The sequence below is a fragment of the Benincasa hispida genome, chromosome 8 (assembly GCF_009727055.1).
Source record: "Benincasa hispida cultivar B227 chromosome 8, ASM972705v1, whole genome shotgun sequence".
NCBI classification, from domain to species: Eukaryota; Viridiplantae; Streptophyta; class Magnoliopsida; order Cucurbitales; family Cucurbitaceae; genus Benincasa; species Benincasa hispida.
This window is the reverse complement of record NC_052356.1, coordinates 8,133,739-8,148,450: the sequence shown is the minus strand read 5'-3', so window position 1 is coordinate 8,148,450 and position 14,712 is coordinate 8,133,739. Positions and strand designations below refer to the sequence as shown.

At 31.0% G+C, this 14,712-nt stretch overlaps 1 protein-coding gene across 1 annotated transcript; it reads left to right on the top strand.

Annotated features, from left to right (window-relative positions):
* The first annotated feature begins 521 nt into the window (after window positions 1-521).
* On the top strand, window positions 522-12,034 carry LOC120083477 (ABC transporter G family member 28). The gene is made up of 15 exons (XM_039039246.1): window positions 522-1,000; window positions 1,239-1,315; window positions 2,598-2,876; window positions 3,330-3,393; window positions 3,650-3,796; window positions 4,795-4,829; window positions 5,958-6,031; window positions 6,816-7,110; window positions 7,804-8,422; window positions 8,656-8,952; window positions 9,349-9,843; window positions 10,423-10,571; window positions 10,691-10,980; window positions 11,480-11,616; window positions 11,831-12,034. Exons 1-15 carry the CDS (start codon window positions 708-710, stop codon window positions 11,985-11,987), a joined length of 3,408 nt encoding a protein of 1,135 aa, XP_038895174.1. The 5' UTR covers window positions 522-707; the 3' UTR covers window positions 11,988-12,034.
* Window positions 12,035-14,712: the final 2,678 nt, after the last annotated feature.

The following is a 14,712-nucleotide window of genomic DNA, read 5'->3' as shown; positions in this document are numbered from 1 at the left end:
TTCAAGTATTTACTGATTGATATCTGACACACTCATATTTATATATGATATATCGCTAATACACTTGAAATATCATGCTTATAAAATGAAATAAACATAACCCTAAACTTAAAACAAAGAAGACACTTTTTTTTTGTCATTTTCACTTATATATTAGTTATATTTCTTTACTTATTAAAAGTTTATTGATTGATATACTTATTTGGTTTATTAGTTGAATGGTAGATTTATAATGGAGCATATCAATACTATTGAAAGAAAATACAGTGAGTAATATAATAATATTTAAAGCTGAATATTTTAAAACCAAATAATTCACAGACATATATATTTAATTTTGGAGAAAAATGAGGGAGAGATTAAAAGAAAAAAATCAGAAAATATCTAAAAGGCTATATTTGGAAAAGGAGTAAAAATGTTTAGTTGGGAAAAAGGTGAAACCGTGTCGTGATGGTCAGTAAAATTTCCCGTGTTATTCTTTACCACATCCTTCGCCAAATCTTCCTCCCCGCCATTTCTTCCTCACCAAAAACCGAATCCAAATTTCAACCAACACACATTCTCCAATTTTCTTCCATTTTCCTCTCTTCTTCAAGCATCAATTCATCCGCCCAAACCCCTGATTTCCCTATCCTTCCTTCCTTCCATGTTCCTTCTGATTCATCTTCGAATCTGAAAGCCCACATTTGCAGTTCTCAGGCGTCGCCATGAGCAAGGAGAAGATTTTTCACAGCGGCGTCTTCTCCATCTGGTTATTCTTGTTGTTCATTTCTGTCCGATTTGTTGATGCTCAGGATTATTCGGTGGAGGATTATGACTATGGAGATGAAGGCGGTGGTGGTGGCGGTGGCGGTGACGGTGACGGTGGCGGTCTTGGTGGCGGTATTCAGTCAGCCACCGGGGATTTATTGGCTCAGCTTGTTAATGATCGGATTAAGAATTTCACCTCTGTTTTCAAGGATGATATTCAGAAACATTTCGGTTTCTGCATTTCCGACGCGTCTGTTCTCCTTCTTTTTACATTCTTTTTTTTTTTTATTGATTTTATTTTTGGGAATTTTAAAAAGAAAAAGATTTACCCAAATAACAAAATTATTTAATTAAAAAATTGATAGAAGTCTAATTAGTTTCTAAGTCTATCCATTTTTTTTTCTATTCTTATAAATATTTGACAATTTTTTTATATGCAGATATTTTTTGTTTATATATATAATTTTTTTAAAAAAATAAAAATGCAGGAATGCTGATTGGGATGGAGCCTTCAATTTCACTCATAATTCTGAATTCATTTCTATCTGCGCTAGAAAGAGCAAAGGTAAACTTTATACTGATTTGAGGATTTTTCTATTTCTTTTTCATAAACAATTTTTTAACTTATTGCCTGTGGGGCCCACATATTATTTTGTAAAAAATAATTGAAAACAACTTGAGTTGTTATTATTTAAAGAATATGAGTTATTAAAAATATATATATTGCAAGCGTATTAAAAAATTATAACTTGAAAAATATTGAACAGCTGAGTGTAACTAATAAAAATTTGTCATAGGAAAGTCATAAAAATTGATGTTTAAATGAATAATATTATATCATTGTAAAGATATTTTGAAGGTCATTGTCGTAAGTTTCTAATACAGATTTATTTTAAAAAATTAAATTCTTATTTTTACTATATAACAAAGCATAAATAGTGTTTTTTAAAAAATTGAATTTTTATTTTTACTATATAACAAAAAAAAAGTTACATGTGTTAGACAAAATAGACCAAATAGTTAAATTTATCTTTATCTACTAGTTTAAATTTTTGAATAAATCAATGATTTATGAATGTGATATATATAGACTTTGCCTAATCATTGAGTGACTTTAATTAGAAAGTGGTAGGTTTTAATCCGAACTTTAATTTTGTGTCTAAAACTAAGAAAATTACCTATTTGACTTTTTTTTTTTTTTAATAAATTCACAAAACTATCCAACAAAAATACATATAATGAAAAATAAGATCTTAATATACATATAATTAAATTTTATATTTAATAGACCCATTAGATATATTTAAAATTCAAGAACTTATTAAACATAATATTGAGGTCTAGGTATCACCTTTCAAGTTTAATGATCTCTTAAACATAAGCTTACAAGTTTTGGACTAAACTTATAATTTAATCTATATACACGTTTTGAGAAAAACAATGATTATGTTAGTTTTATCGTTCCAAATTTTTAACGAATGAATTACTATATCATTTCTCGACTGGTAAAATGTATATTAAAAAGACATATATCTAACATATTTAATTGTAATTTCCTTTAGTTCAAAAAATTTGAAGTGAACAATAAACAACAATCACACATGGCAAACACAATTTTTTTTTCTTTGTTAAGAAATAGAAGGAAAAAAAACTACCAACGTATCCTATCAAAAAGTGAAAGGTTGGAATGGGGACATGATGATTATTACGTTGATGTTAATTGGTCTCAGAAGTTTGAAAATGGTGTATAAAAGATGTCTAAGGAGAGTAAGCTAATATAACAAAACAATGACGGACGAAAAAGGAGGGATATTGAAATATGATACGTATGTTCTTTTTAATGACAGATCTTCTAATGAGAATATGCACAGCAGCAGAAGTGAAATTCTACTTAAACAGTTATTTCAGCAGCAGTGCATCTTCAAAGAGAACAAATTACTTGAAACCAAACAAGAATTGTAATCTGTCATCATGGGTATCAGGTTGTGAGCCTGGTTGGGCTTGTGGTACTGGAAAAGGTCAGAAAGTTGATTATAAAAATGTTAAAGTTATACCTTCAAGAACCACCAACTGCAAGCCTTGTTGTGAAGGTTTCTTCTGCCCCCATGGCATTACTTGTATGATCCGTAAGTTTTCTTTTTCATCCCCCCTTTTCTACTTTATACGTTTAACGTAGCATGGAGATGTACATGAGTTCGAGTTTGGTTGGATTGGCTACCAGAAAGACCTGAACAAGGTCTCCCAACTCAACCCGACATAAATAGAAGAAAATTTAATGCAATCCAACTCTTATAGTTTGGGTTTGGATACTCTGGATTTTTCTTGTTGTCGGGTTATTTGAATATCCTTAGCTATAAACTTCTATTTTGTGTTCGATAAGTCTCTTAAACTCTTAATTTTGTGTCTAATAGATTTTGAATTCACTACCTATTAAATGGTTTAAAGTTTTGAAGCCTATTAGACACCAACTTTGAAAGCTTAGGATTTGTTTGGTAGGTAATTTGAAATAGAAATTGGATGGCTGAACTTAAGCCAATTTATTAACACAATTTTTTGTCTTTCTTTTTTTCTCGTTAAAGCTTGTCCATTGGGTGCTTATTGTCCACTTGCAAAACTCAACAAAACCACGGGTGTCTGTGAACCGTAAGTATCATTTACCCGTACTAAATGCATGCACAGACATGTTTGAGAGTGATTCTAAAATGATTAAAATCATTTAAAAAAAAAGTACTTTAGTAAAACAAAATAACTTTTAATAGAATGAAAAATGCAATTAAAAGTATAAAATTAAACACTTGACTTGATTTAGAATGATCAAAGGAGTGTTTCAGAGTGATTTTTCGAACATGCACATAGGTACGTATTCGTCTAAGAAATGAATTAAATGTTGTGAATGCAGTTACCATTATCAGTTACCACCAGGAAAACTGAATCACACATGTGGAGGAGCAGATGTGTGGGCAGATATCTTGAGCGGTAGTGAGATTTTTTGCTCGGCAGGATCCTATTGCCCTTCTACTATCCAAAAAAATCCTTGCAGTAGTGGGTATTGATATTCCATCCTACAACTTCTCGTTCTCATTTTCCTTTTTGTTTTCGTATTCGTATATATCGCATCTCTTTGACAAAAAAAAAAAAAATGTTTGAACTAATTAAAATAGGAGTTATTGCAAATACAACAACCGATGATAAAGTATTAGTAGATATAATACAATGCAAAAGAATTTACAAATATAGCAAATTTAGATCTTGCTCTCAAAGTCTATCAACGAGAAACTATATTTTTTATAGAAATCTATTAACGATAGAGTCTATCACCTTTAGATTTAGTTATATTTGCAATTCTTTAAAAATATTGCCATATACTTAATTATTAACCCTAAATTAAAAGTGCTACATATTAAAATACCATGTTGAATTTTGTATTTTGGAGTTTGTTCAATTTCAGTCTTTATACTTTCAATAAATCTTAAATTTAGTTCTCCACTACTAGTATAGTTTTTATTTTTTCAAAAAAAATTCTCAGTTAACATTGTCTCTAAATTTGGTTAACATATTCACATATTTTATTGCATGAAAATATTTATTATTATTTAACAAATTTCGATAAAACTTAACCTTAGCGGACTAAATTTAAAACTTAGTGCAAATAATGGGACTAAAATTGAAGAAATTCCAAAGTAAAGGATTAAAATGATATTTTTACATTTATTTTTATAAAAAAATATTTAGGTGTATCATTGTTCCATTTATTATTGTGCATTAATCTCAATAGTTTAATCAAAATTTGTTACGTGACGAATTCTTATTAGTTTTTTAATATATACACATACATATTATTATACGTGATTGGTATGGATTGCAAAAAATAGACGTAATTCAAATAATTCAAGTATTGCTCTTTTTTATATGGAGGATAAAATTAATTAAGTGCTTGTTCTAAAAATATGGTGTCGTTATATATTATTACGTTTTTGTGGAATTTCATATGATATTGTTGTTTTCGATCCTTTTTGTTTTGTTTTGTTTTTTTCTCTTTTGTAGGTATTATTGTAGAACTGGTTCAACTTCTCAACAAAGTAAGTTTCTCTACCGCTAAGTAGTTTTTATAATTTTTAATAATTATTGTATGACTTTTTTTTTAAAAAAATAATTTGACTTTTTTTTTTTTTTTTTGGTCTTAATACATTCATATTTATACTACATAGGAGACTATAGAGAATGAAACTTTGTTTTTCCCTTTTTTTAATTTTTATCCAATTGTTATTATTTTTTAGTTTCTTAATTTTTATTTATTATTTTTGTTTTCTTCTCCATTTTCTTTTCTTTTCTTTATTTATTATAATACTTTTGGTTATTTATTTAGAAGATTTTTAAAAATAGAAAAATAAGAAAAACTATTTAAGCAAAAGGTTGATAGAAGTAGATAGAAATCTATCTGTGTCTATTACTAATAGAAACGGATAGATATAAAAGTCTAGTATTCTTTTTACTATTTTTGTAAATAGTTTGATGTTTTTTTTTTATTTGTAAAAAATTCTTTGTTTATTTTTTTCTTTTACTCTCTCTAAATGAAGTAAATGCACAATTTAATTTTGAAGAAAAATAAATGAATGGTGTTATAGAAAGAAAACTTCAATATTTTATTTGTTTCCTTCTATTTTCTGTATTGTTCTGATTTTATCCTCTATTTTTTAAAAACAAATCATTGTCATTTTTTAGATTGAAATACATTAGGAATTCTTACAATTCTAGCATTTAAATAAAGCAATGTAAAAATATAACAAAAAATAATTATTACAAATAAAGGAAAAAAATTAAAATACATGTAAATCAATGAGATTGACATCCTAATATATATAAGCTAATCAGTGATTTAATAGTCAATATATTGGTCAAATAATTTGTTTTATTAATATTAAGATTTATCAATGTATAGATAAATTGGTCATATGCAAAGATTATTGTTAGTATCAGACTATGCTAATCACTTATTATTATTATTTTTAATTTAAAATTTTTAAATGTAACATCTCTAATAATTATGTGACTAAACTTTAGCATTCCATGGCTACTCATGAGCTTTCTCGTTTTTATTTTTTATTTTTTTTAAATTTACTCTCTAATATTCAATAATATGTGAAAATGAAAATGAAAATCTCTAACCTCTAGTCGTAGATATGCGCCTAATTTTTATGCATATGTAGGATGTTTTCGAATGGCGACATGTACGCCAAGATCAGCTAATCAAAATATCACTGCATATGGTGTCATGCTTTTTGTAAGTATTTTTTAATCTCCCACGCTTAAGAGAACAATATTATTCTAGATAGATCCAAACAGTACAATTTGCCATCTATCACCTCCACCGAAAGGATTTAGAATCTAAAAAACACAAACATTTAAGTTAGAATAACATATTTGTGTGTCCAACCAAACTTGGACACTGCGAACACTTACCGAAAACCCAAAAACATATTAAATACTTATTAGTACAACAGATGTGTGTCAAACAATAGTTACACTAGGTAAATACTTATTGAGCATAATAATTACCGGTAAATAGTACTATAGGACAAAAGAAATTAAATATTGAGAGCCAAATATATTAACTCATGATTTTTAATAAATATATAAATGAAAAAAAATTATTGAATATGAATTTGTAAAAGTGATATATATATATATATATTAATAAACTTGGTTGTATCATATTCATATTGTAGCTTTTAGAAAGATGGCATGTCATCATGTATGTGTCGTGTCGTATATACATGTCACTAATTTGTATTTGTGTATCTTAAATTTTGATTGATGAAAATATGCATCAAGAAATATCTTTAGATGTCATTCAAAACTACAAAACGTGATTATTAGTTTAAGTCAATAATTTACTATATTCTTAACACTCTCTTTGTGATCCTAAACTTAACAAACAAGAATCCAACAAGTGAATGAAATGACATTGACATAGTACAAATACAAAACCTCCTACCCTGATCCCATGTTAACAGCACTAGACTTAAACAATATGTCGGACTTTGATCGGTTACTTGTGAGTGCAGGCCGGACTAAGTTTCCTTCTGATCATTATTTACAACTGCTCCGACCAAGTTCTGTCGACTCGAGAGAGACGACAAGCGAAATCGAGAGAGAAGGCTGTCCAAAGTGTAAGAGAAACAGCACAAGCACGTGAGAAATGGAAATCTGCAAAAGACATTGCCAAGAAACATGCAGTTGAGCTACAAACACAATTCTCTCGCACGTTCTCTCGCAGAAAATCCACAAAACACCCAGATCTTAAAGGCTTTGGCCAACCTAAGCCTGGAACAGATGCTGCCTTAGGAGCTATGCCACCTGGTAATATCAAAAGAATTTTAATATCTAGTGAATTCGTTAAATTATAATAATTTTAGTCCACCAGCATTTAGAATTGTGTCTAATAAGTCCCCAAAGTTAAAAATGTGTCTAATAGATCATTTGACTTTCAATATTTATGTCTAGTAGATTCATGAACTTTGGAAGTGTAAAAAAAAAGTATCGTATATGTTATGAAATCAATAATCAAAGAGAGCAAAAAAAACGTAAACAGTAAAGAAATTGACATAGAGATTTACGTGATTCACTGACAGTGTGTTAGCTACGTCACAGGTAGAGGGAGAAATTAGGTTTCATTAGAGAGAAATGTCAGATGATGCAAACTGTAGAGGTGACAATAGGGTTAGAGGGTTTATATATGACACCTCTCTAAACTGTAGACCCAAAAACATAAATAATGTATAAACGAGTATAAATTAGGTTTTCGAATGTTGCTCCTGAGTCCTCATGTTTAGTCATCCGAAGCACCAAATAACAGATTCAAGACATTCCAACAATACAAGTCAAAGATCTATTAGACACAAAACTTAATATCGAGGGCCTACAAAATACTTTGTGCCCTCAACTAGATGCAATTTGAGAGTTCATGGACTAAACATTTGAGAGGTATTTGTGCCCTCAACTAGATATTTTACGTATTTGTTTAGACATTTACTCCAATTTGGTATGGTATAGGTGGTGGTTCATCGTCTACAACATCAAAAGGGAAGAAGGAGAAGAGCAACCTGACAAAGATGATGCAATCAATTGATAAAGACCCAGATAGCCAAGAAGGCTTCAATTTAGAGATTGGTGATAAAAACATTAAGAAACAAGCACCAAAGGGCAAGCAATTGCACACACAGAGCCAGATATTCAAGTATGCATATGGCCAAATTGAGAAGGAGAAAGCCCTGCAAGAACAGAATAAGAATTTGACTTTTTCTGGAGTAATCTCAATGGCAAATGATATTGACATTGAGATTAGGAAAAGGCCTATGATTGAGGTTGCTTTTAAAGATTTAACTCTCACTTTGAAAGGCAAAAATAGGCATTTGATGAGGTGTGTTACTGGGAAAATTATGCCTGGTAAAGTTTCTGCTGTGATGGGTCCATCAGGGGCTGGAAAAACAACATTTCTCTCTGCTTTGGCTGGAAAAGTGACTGGTTGTACTATGTCTGGAATGATTCTTATCAATGGTCAAATGGAATCAATTCATTCATATAAGAAAATCATTGGCTTTGTGCCACAAGACGATATTGTGCACGGGAACTTGACAGTGGAGGAGAATCTTTGGTTTAGTGCGAGATGCAGGCATGTCTTTCTTTTCTAATAATCTCCGAGTAAGGATGTGTTTGGGATGACTTTTGGAATAAGTACTTTGATTGAAAGAACTTTTTTCATCAGCATGTTTGGAAGAAAAACTAATTAAGCGTTTTTCTAAAAGTCATTCCAAACTCGCCCTAAAGTATATTAGCTGAATTGAGATAGTTAATATTTTTCTTCTTTTTCAGTTATTCAAAGTGCTTTTGTTGTTTGTTGCGTAGACTTTCTGCTGATTTGCTCAAACCTGAAAAGGTGCTCGTTGTAGAAAGAGTCATTGAATCTTTGGGGTTACAGGCGGTAAGGGATTCTCTTGTTGGGACAGTGGAGAAGAGAGGAATCTCTGGAGGTCAAAGAAAAAGAGTAAATGTTGGCTTGGAAATGGTTATGGAACCTTCACTTTTGATCTTGGATGAACCCACTTCTGGTCTTGACAGTTCTTCTTCACAGTTACTCCTCAAAGCACTTAGACGCGAGGCTCTTGAAGGAGTAAACATTTGCATGGTTGTTCACCAACCAAGGTAAGCAACTAAAAAAAATGGGAGTTATCTTTGTGTATTTAGAAACGGTCTAAATTCTATTTTGGTCTTGTTCTTTTCGTTTTTGCCTATTTTGGTGTCTATTCGTTCAACTTTTATCCATTTCAGTCCCTATATTTTTTAAATAAATAAATGTTTTGGTTTCTATATGAAAAACCCCAATCCAAATTTTAGTGACAACGTAAAAATGCGGTGTTTGGCCCACCAACTTCATAACTCAACTCAGTGTCCCAAACATCTCCTTTGTTTTAAAAGTATAGTGATCAAAATGGATAGAAGCAAAAAAGTGTAGAACCAAATAGGGTTTAAATCATTGAAAATGCATATCCTAAAAGCTCATCTTAATGAATCTTTCCCTCTCTTGAAATGATTCATCAGCTACACATTGTTCAGCATGTTTGATGAGTTGATTCTTCTAGCCAAAGGAGGGCTAACAGTGTACCATGGACCAGTAAAGAAATTGGAGGAGTATTTTGCTACTCTTGGGATTACAGTCCCTGAGAGAGTTAACCCACCTGACTATTTTATTGACATTTTGGAAGGAATTGTGAAACCAACCACAACTACAGGCATAACTTACAAGCAACTCCCTGTGAGATGGATGCTCCACAATGGGTACCCAGTCCCCATGGACATGCTACAGAGCATTGAGGGCATGACAGCTTCGGCAGCGGGCGAAAACTCGAGCCATGGAGGGACCGGTGCCCATGATACTAGTGACTCTGTGTCATTTGCTGGAGAGTTTTGGCAGGATGTTAAGCATACTGTTGAGGTGAAGAGAGATCACATCCAACTTAATTTCTTGAAGTCAAGTGATTTGTCTAACCGCAAAACCCCTGGTGTAGCCCAACAGTATAAGTACTTTCTTGGAAGGTATGTTCCTATTGCCTCCTTTCAAACATATTTATGTCGAGAAAAGTTGCAATCTTTGAAAATCAATCAACTGTTATAGACTAACCCCATTTGTCAGAATGTTTGCCAGAATAACATTATTTTGTTTTGGTGAGTGATATTAGATCACTGCTAAACTCGTGAAATTAAGTTGATGGATTAGGATAAATTTTACTTTTCTTATTCATGTAGGTTTGGAAACTAGTACAAGGTTCAACAAGTGATTGTCAATATTAATTAGTAAGGAAATTACGTTACAGTGACTCAAATATCGAGCATTCTACTCCGATATCATGTTAAATTACTACTAGACCTAAAATCTTGCCGAATTCAAACACAAACTAGCTTATAAGGGTTTGAACACTCAACCTTTTGCTATGATATCAGCTTTTAGAAATGGTGGTGACTTAACAATCTTAGAATTTTCATATTCCATCAACTTAAGTCTTTGAGTTTAATAGTAATTTAACACGAGTGTTCCCGAATCTGTAACAATAATTGACAGAAGTTTTCTAGTTTTCGTCGGTAGTTTTGAAATGGTATGACCTTGATTATCTGCAGAGTTGGAAAGCAGAGGCTACGAGAAGCTCGGACACAGGCTGTAGACTATTTGATTTTATTGCTTGCTGGGATATGCTTGGGAACATTAGCTAAAGTGAGTGATGAATCATTTGGCTCACTTGGTTATACATACACTGTCATAGCTGTCTGTAAGTTCAAACTTTTCTTTTTCCTTTATACTCTTCAATTCATCAATTCATAGTTACTTAACATTGTATTGATCAACTAGCACTTTGTTTTTCCTTTTTTGGGTCTTGTTAAATTTCAGCTCTGCTATGCAAGATTACGGCATTGAGATCATTTTCATTAGATAAACTACATTATTGGAGAGAAAGTTCTTCTGGAATGAGCAGCTTAGCTTATTTTCTTGCAAAGGATACAATTGATCACTTCAACACAATCATAAAGCCTATGGTTTATCTCTCTATGTTCTATTTCTTCAACAATCCCAGATCTTCTATAACAGACAATTACATTGTGTTGGTTTGCTTGGTTTATTGTGTCACTGGAATTGCCTATGCTTTAGCCATCTTCCTCGAACCTGGCCCTGCCCAACTTGTGAGTAAAAACACACCTTCACTTTTCAACTCATACTTCTTTCTTTTTCTACCTCGGTTCATCTCGCATATCTCTACTAATTACTCGTTTTTATTAGGTTAAATTGCAAGTTTGGTCTTTGAACTTTACTTTGTCTAAAAAGTTCGTGCACTTTCATTGAAAAAGTTTTTAATGGATCTATTTGGTTTTCTTATTTTACTTTAAAAATTTTATAATAGGTTTCTAATTTTTTTGGTTTTGTGTCTAATAAGTAAACTTTTAAATTTAACGCTTATATAGTGCACTCACTGTGCTATATAAGAAATATATATAGCGAGTTGATTTTAAATAGATTTAGATATTTAGTTGGATAGGTGTCAACTAACGAAGTTAATGATAGGGACTTCTTACTTCAGCCAGCTTTAATCAAAAGATAATGACAATAATAACCAAACATTTAAAAGTATAAAAACTAAAGTTAGTTCGAAGTTTAATCCAATTATTGTCATGTCAATTGCAGTGGTCAGTACTTCTTCCAGTTGTTTTGATGCTCATTGCAACTCACAATAGTGATGACAACAAACTTGTAGATTCAATAAGTAAGGTTTGCTACACAAAGTGGGCCTTGGAAGCTTTTGTCATAGCCAATGCTAAAAGGTAAACTAATAACCATGAAAAACGCATCTTCTTTTCTACGTATTTTTCATACCGCAATATTTAGGTATATCTTAAACTAATAAAAGAAGAATTTGTCATGTGTCAAACTATGGTTGGATGATTGAGTGTCCTACAAAAGAAAGGTGTTAGTCAGATGCACTCAAATATTATTCTTTTTCATTATCTTACGGTTTTGTATTTTCTGAATTTTTAGGTACTCGGGGGTATGGTTAATTTCACGATGTGGTTCATTAATGCAAAATCGCTATGATCTCCAAAATTGGTACAAATGTTTAATCTGTCTCTTTGCAACTGGAGTAATTAGTCGTGGAACTGCATTCTTTTGTATGGTTACTTTCCAAAAGAAGTAAATTGTGAAATTAACATTAATGTTTCTGTACATAGAAATGGGAAACAAAACAACATAATTTTTGCTTCTGAGAGATTGCAAAAGAAGAGAAATTTATTGTAGGTAGATAATTTTTCATAGAGTTGACAAGGTAAGTCATGAGATGATTTAGGTTTGTGATATTTAAATGATAACCGAACACAAGATCTAACAAATTGAACTATCGATATTATTGAGAAAGAATTAACAGATGTTTGAACATGTGATTTTTTTTTTTAATACATATCAAAATTACCACTAAATCCAAAAATCTTAGCATACAAGTGAACACAATTTTTTGAAATATATTCTTTAAAGTCAATGAAAAGGTAATATAATGTGATAGTGGGGACTCAAAACTTAATTAATTGAATATTGGAAGTGTGTACATGTTTTTAAATATTGAGAAAACCTTAAATTATAGCTCATATAAAAAAAAATGATTGCCATTTTAATATTTAAGTTGTGATTCAACTGTTATAATATTGAAATACTTGAAAAAAACTATTATAATATTGAAAGCAAATATATATATATACATTCATTATAGTTTTTTTTTTTTCTAATAGTGATATATTTATATAAATAAATAAATAAAACCTTCAAGTGCAACTATCAAGAAGTAAACACAAGATGAACAACCAAAATGAACTTACTTTAAGAGTAATTGGCATGGTCTTCCTCCCTAGAGATTAGAAGTTTGATCTCATCCCCGCAATTGTTGTACTCAGATAAAGAGAAACACGACTATCATAGGTTTTGACTCTAATTTCCATTTGGACCATATCTTTCAAAATGTTACATGAGACTAAAATAAGACTATTAAACACTATGAACTGGTCGGGGGTAGTATTTGCTAAAGTTTGCTACCGGATTTGGTTGCATAGATGGTCACCAAAAGTAGTATTCGTTGGAGTTGGCTGCCAAATGTGGTCATTAGAGTGATTGTTGAAGTTAAGCATCGGAGGTAGTCATTATAGCTAGTTACCAATGTCATCAATTGATGGAGTTATTAGAAACATTGGAGAGAGAATTAATTATTATAACCGGTAAATAGATTTACTCTAACAAAACAAGGGTTTAAAATAGGGTTTGCGGGATCCAAATTTTTGGGGAGAAAATGAGCTAGATTTGCACCATTTTCTAAAAATGGTATTTTTTACTCTTTACTGATGTCAAATTTAGGTAAAATTACTAAAACGAAACTTTGCGCACATAAAATGGACTTTCTCATTCTCTTATTCTCGCTCTTTGGTGGTCGATCTTATTTGCAACACATTGAATAGAGGGAGAGAAAAAGAAAAAGACGATCGAAACTGCTTGTGTGAACTCGTTGAGGCTCGTGCATGATCTTGTTAAAGTTTATCGCACCAAAGAAGCGCCGGGCACGATTTTGGGTCTTTCACCCATAACAAAAAGCAAAATGGAAAAAGATAGAGGTGCTTGTCCCATATTGTAAGATTTTGATTTGACAAAGAGATCTATATACCAAGGTTTACATAGGAAATTCAAAATGGTGATTGTAACAAAAATAGAAACTTTTCTCACATGTGCGAAAAAAAATTAATATTTTTACTACCTCTCTCTTTATCTTTTTAACCATTTTATTACCAATTTAAAATTAATTACCAGATCTGAATTAATTATTGAATAAATCTGTGATCCAAAACAGTAAAAACAGTTTCCTTCCTTTCTTTTTCTTCATAAGCTTTCAAAATATTTTGGTTTTGAAAAATAAGATATACGTGTATTTACTTCCTTTTTTTCTCTTTGTTTAATCTTTGGTTTCTGGGCATTTTTCCACAATTCCAATTCGTTCTTTGGCGAGTGCATGTCAGATATCCAGGACTGTGTTAATCTTGGGGAGCAACCGGCTTCTGATCATTTAGCATCGAGGTCATGCCGATTTTGATTTTAAGGCAATGGTTTTCATGGCACAACAACGAAGATCAAGATTGATGATGAACAAGAAGAAGACGATCATTGGATGAGGAAAAAGAAGAAGAAGAAGAAATAAGAGTAATTTTGTAAAATTGCTTGATGATGAGATGAGTACAAGGTCAAAATTCTTAAGTTTTAAAATGTGAGACAAAAATCATTTTCGGCCTTGAGAATGGGTCTTTTACTCAATTTTCTCGTTAAAATAATTCTTATTCCTCATTATTTTAACACATGACCCAAACGTTTGAGTAGACTATCACTCTAAGTTGGAGTCCCAAATACCCCTTATTTATTTTAAATAGTTTCAAAATGAGTCATTTTTGCCAATTTTTCTTTTAGAACACCTACTCTATCCAGATTTTACTAACAGATTTTAATAGATTTTTCATGAAAGGACTTAATTGAAAGCTTTTAATTCACTAGAAAATGAGATTTTTAAAAGATGAAAGACTCAATTGAGAATTGCCCAAAATAATAAATACCATCTTGTATATTTACCTAAAACCTACCACCAAAATTTTATGTTTCAAAATGGAATGCTTCTGGTTAAAAAAAGGGGGGAAAAAAATAAAATAAAATAAGATGGCTGAGTTAACATTGAGCCTAAAACATCTTAGTTTTATATTCCCAAGAAACTTAGAAAGTTAGAAAAGGCCAACAAATTTCAGCTTTTGGGGCATCCAGTAAATAAGAGCTGTTTGCATAAAAATGGACATTATATTTAAGGTACAACTCATAAGCCAATGTCAAAATAAACTTTATGAAGA